Consider the following 4,627-nt stretch of genomic DNA (forward strand, 5'->3'; position numbering starts at 1 on the left):
ACAAGTGAGGGAGTGTAAAGAACAAGTGAGGGAGTGTAAAGAACAAATGAGGGAGCGTAAAGAACAAATGAGGGAGAGCAAAGAACAATTGAGGGAGTGTAAAGAACAAGTGAGGGAGTGTAAAGAACAAATGAGGGAGCGTAAATAACAAGTGAGGGAGTGTAAAGAACAAATGAGGGAGAGCAAAGAACAATTGAGGGAGTGTAAAGAACAAATGAGGGAGCGTAAAGAACAATTGAGGGAGCGTAAAGAACAAATGAGGGAGTGTAAAGAACAAATGAGGGAGCGTAAAGAACAATTGAGGGAGTGTAAAGAACAAATGAGGGAGTGCAAAGAACAATTGAGGGAGTGTAAAGAACAAGTGATGGAGCGCAAAGAATAAGTGAGGGAGCGTAAAGAACAAATTGAAAATAAACCGTGTGCTTGTTTGTTTGTGTTTGTTTGTGTTTGTTTGTTTGTGTTTGTTTGTGTTTACAGGATTTGAAGAGAGTGTTGTCTTTCCCGCCGTACCCTGGAGATTACCTCCATCCAGTGGTCTACGCCTGTACTGCAGTCATGCTGCTCTGTCTGCTCGTCTCCATCATGACCTACATCGTCCACCACAGGTTTGTCCAAGGGTCAACGTCACGTTTGTTTAAGTCTAGGTAGGTAGTTAGCTAGTTGGTAGGTGGGTAGATAGTTGCTAGGTAGGTAGATAGTTGGTAGGTAGATAGTTAACTAGTAGTTAGGTAGGCAGATAATAGCTAGGTAGGTAGTTAGCTAATTGATAGGTGGGTAAATAGTTGCTAGGTAGGTAGTTAGATAGTTACTAGGTAGGTAGTTAGCTGGTAGGTAGGTAGGTAGATAGGTAGGTAGTTAGCTAGTTGGTAGGTGGGTATACAGTTGCTAGGTAGGTAGTTAGCTGGTAGGTAGGTAGATAGATAGGTAGTAGGTAGGTCGGTAGATAGTTGCTATGTAGTTATATAGTTGCTAGGTAGGTAGATAGTTGGTAGGTAGATAGTTAACTAGTAGTTAGGTAGGCAGATAATAGGTAGGTAGTTAGCTAGTTGATAGGTGGGTAGATAGTAGCTAGGTAGTTGCAAGGTAGGTAGATAGTTGGTAGGTAGATAGTTAACTAGTAGTTAGGTAGGCAGATAATAGCTAGGTAGGTAGTTAGCTAATTGATAGGTGGGTATATAGTTGCTAGGTAAGTAGTTAGATAGTTACTAGGTAGGTAGTTAGCTGGTAGGTAGGTAGATAGGTAGGTAGTTAGCTAGTTGGTAGGTGGGTATACAGTTGCTAGGTAGGTAGTTAGCTGGTAGGTAGGTAGATAGGTAGTAGGTAGTTCGGTAGATAGTTGCTATGTAGCTAGTAGGCAGGTAGATAGTTTCTAGGTAGGTAGTTAGCTAGTAGGTAGATGGACAGTTGCTAGGTAGATAGCTGCTATGTAGGTATGTAGCTAGTAGGTAGGTAGATGGTTGGTAGTTAGGTAAGTAGATAAACTATAAGTAAACCTTATTCATTGACGTTACACATGTTAATTCGACATCGTACTAACGCGTGACTCTGTTTGCAGTGTGATCCGCATCAGCAGGAACGGCTGGCACATCCTCCTCAACTTCCTCTTTCACACCGGACTCACGTTTGGATTTTTTGCTGGAGGCATCAATCAGATCAACCTTCCGTTCGCGTGTCAAATCGTACGTTTTTGTTTTTTCCCTTTACGAACCAAGAGGTTATACTTTATATACATACAGTAGAGACACAAAACTCATACAAGCGTCATTTACATTTTAAAATCCACGTTACAGGTCGGCATCGTGCTGCACTACGCGTCTTTGTCGACGATGCTGTGGCTGACGTTCACGGCCAGAAACATCTGCAAAGACGTGTCCAAAGACCCACTGAGGGCCCAGGACAGGGGGCCGAGCCAGGGCCGCAGCAAACAAACCGTCATCGGGTAAAACTCACTACACCAGCGCCATCAAACCATTACAGCAGCCAATCAGATCAGCTCAAACACTTCACACAAGGATTGTGATGACACTGTTTGGCTAATATGTTCAGTTCATAGTGTATAAATGTAGCTTAGATGACAAACAACTCAGCAAAATCGCTCCAAATTAGCAGTTGTACTTGACGTTTGCCTTTTTTTTGTACAGATTTTATCTCATCAGTGATGGAATCCCTCTCATCATTGTTGGCGTTACTGCCGCACTTGGTCTGGATAACTACGGCAGCAGGGACGGTGCTCTGTAGTAAGTACGCGTCGTTTTCTGAAAGACAACGATTTTAAAATTAATTTACAATCTTTGTTTACCATCTTTTCCAGTTGCTGGATGGCATGGGAACCCAGTCTGGGAGGTTTCTACGCCCCGATGGCTCTCCTGGTCGTCGTCATGTCCGCGTACTTCCTGTGCACCTACGTCCAGCTGAAGCGCCACCCGGAGAGGAAGTACGAACTGCGCCTTCTGAGCGAAGAGCAGCAGCAGTTGTCGTCGTCCGGCGACTCAAACCATCGCTGTCACATAGACGCTGGTGCAGCCTCAGGACCGGTCGGGGACCGTCCGCCGTTTCCTACGGGTGTTTCAGTGCTGGCCAACGAGCACTCGTTTAAATCTCAGCTCCGCGCCACGGCCTTCACTCTTTTCCTCTTCTTAGCGACCTGTGCTTTAGGAGGACTGGCTGTGTCGCTGGGACATTTCCTGGACATGATCTTCAGCTGCCTGTACGGGGCTTTTTGCGTCACTCTGGGACTATTCCTTCTGATCCAGCACTGTGCCAAACGGGACGACGTGTGGCACCGCTGGTGGGTTTGCTGCCCGTCCAAGCCCAAAGCGGAGGACGGCGATGTCGGCGGGCAGAGTCGGATGCAGCCGGTCCACCGGCCCCACTGCCACCTGAACTCCACGTACTCAGGAAAGCAGCTCTCTCCTCACCTTTTGCCGAGTTCTTACAACAAATCGTCCCAAATCCCCGCGCCCGACCACGCGGGTCCGTGCTGCGTGGCTGTGATGAGCCCCGTCTCGCCTCTCGCGGATCCAACGCTGTCGCCGCGTCCGCAGTCGCTGCCCGATGAGCTCCCCCGCCCCGCGCTGCCTCTCCAGAGCTGCCTTATCAACAGGACAAAGTCGCACTCCTTCAACCGCCCTCGTCCTTGCCTGCAGGACTTTCGCTCCCAAATGATTTCCACCAGTGTGGACGGGAGCATGCAGAGCTCCCACCTGGACAGCCCCGCGCACCACCGCGAAGGCTCCAGCAACAGCCCACACGCGGATCTCCAGCTTCCCTGCCCCAGCCCTCACTTGGATAAGCAGCCGGCCTCCTGCCACACCTTACAACGCCAGACCTCCTGCCACAGCGCGCAAGACTCGACGCCTTCCGGCCACGGCCACGCGCACAACATGCACGACAGCGTCACTTCCTGTCACAGCCTCCTCTTGCCTTCTCACGGGGTCCACGCCTGCCAGTGGCACATGTACAGCTCAGCCGACCCGTCCTCCACCCTGAGCTGCTGCCCCGACAAACCCGATCCCTTCAACAACCTTCAGTATCACCAAGACCGCGACGCTTACGGCTGCGCGTCGAAGACGGTCGACAAAGAGGGAAAGGATTCTCTCTGCGACGACGCCGAGCAGGAAGGGTTCCCGAGAAACACTCTGCCTCGGCGTCACGGCGCCGTCAACCTACGAGGAACCATTGCCCGAAACAGGAGTCTGCAGGAAGACAACCTGTTCGGTTCGGACGCCTCAAGAAACATACGGACCGGCCGGTGGAAAAATGAAACCACTGTATAGTTTACTAACGCTTCGATGTGCCGGTCTCCACAGCAGTTCCTCAAAGTTCTTCTTCAGTGTTCAGTGGTTTTCACAACTTTGCCCTTAAAAGCCCCAGTTGATCTTCCATCTGGGCCCTGAGGACCCGTCAGAACCTTTAACGACTTCATTATCTTTGTGTGCTTCGAGTCAGTTTTATGAGGAATTTAAAGGTTTAGTGAACGCTGGCTCAATGCAGTTTAAAGATGCAGTCAGTGGTTTATGGCTTCCTGTGGGGGGCGCTGCACCTCGCTAGTTCCATAACATCTCAGCAAAAAGATCCAGAGTTTGACGAAACAAGTTCTTTAAATGTGTTGAGTTTGTGTTCTACCTGCATCCTATGCTACACCGTCTTCCACCAAATGGACTTCACAGGTCCAGACCAAAAAACCTAACCCTAGACTCGCAAGGGTTCAGGTCCATGTTAGATAGTGACAGAAGGGTCAAACAAGTGGCACCGAGAAGACACCGAGAGTCTAGATGACCGCGTACAAGCAGGTCAAATACAAAGATTACTCCTGCTTTGAGGTCTTAACAGGGTAAGACCCGTTAAGACCTCTACTGTCCTCGTCTGAGGTTTGCAAGTTTTCCGACCACAGGATTGGGATGTGCTGATTCTTTTAAACGGGCAAACTTAAAACTCCAATCGTCTTTGAGACGTTTGTGAGAAAAAGTTATCCCAGATCCACGCGGACCTGAAGATAATTAGAATCGTGGTCAGTCTTATGCAAAGAGGAAGTGTCGCTGAATGCTCCTTTAAATACTCGGGTCGATTCAAGTTGTTTTCAAGGGGAAATATGTAAGTAATTTTTTGGTATAATGACGACTTATCG

General features: G+C 48.8%; 1 protein-coding gene across 1 annotated transcript; it reads left to right on the top strand.

Moving 5' to 3' along the window:
• Positions 1–483: 483 nt before the first annotated feature.
• On the top strand, positions 484–3,776 carry adgra1a (adhesion G protein-coupled receptor A1a; the record flags this gene model as incomplete). Its single annotated transcript, XM_083904968.1, has 5 exons — positions 484–605; positions 1,556–1,679; positions 1,791–1,939; positions 2,142–2,237; positions 2,312–3,776. Exons 1-5 carry the CDS (start codon positions 556–558, stop codon positions 3,774–3,776), a joined length of 1,884 nt encoding a protein of 627 aa, XP_083761094.1. The 5' UTR covers positions 484–555.
• Between the last annotated feature and the right edge of the window lie 851 nt (positions 3,777–4,627).

This window comes from Microchirus variegatus, assembly GCF_963457635.1.
Source record: "Microchirus variegatus genome assembly, chromosome: 18".
Taxonomy (NCBI): Eukaryota; Metazoa; Chordata; class Actinopteri; order Pleuronectiformes; family Soleidae; genus Microchirus; species Microchirus variegatus.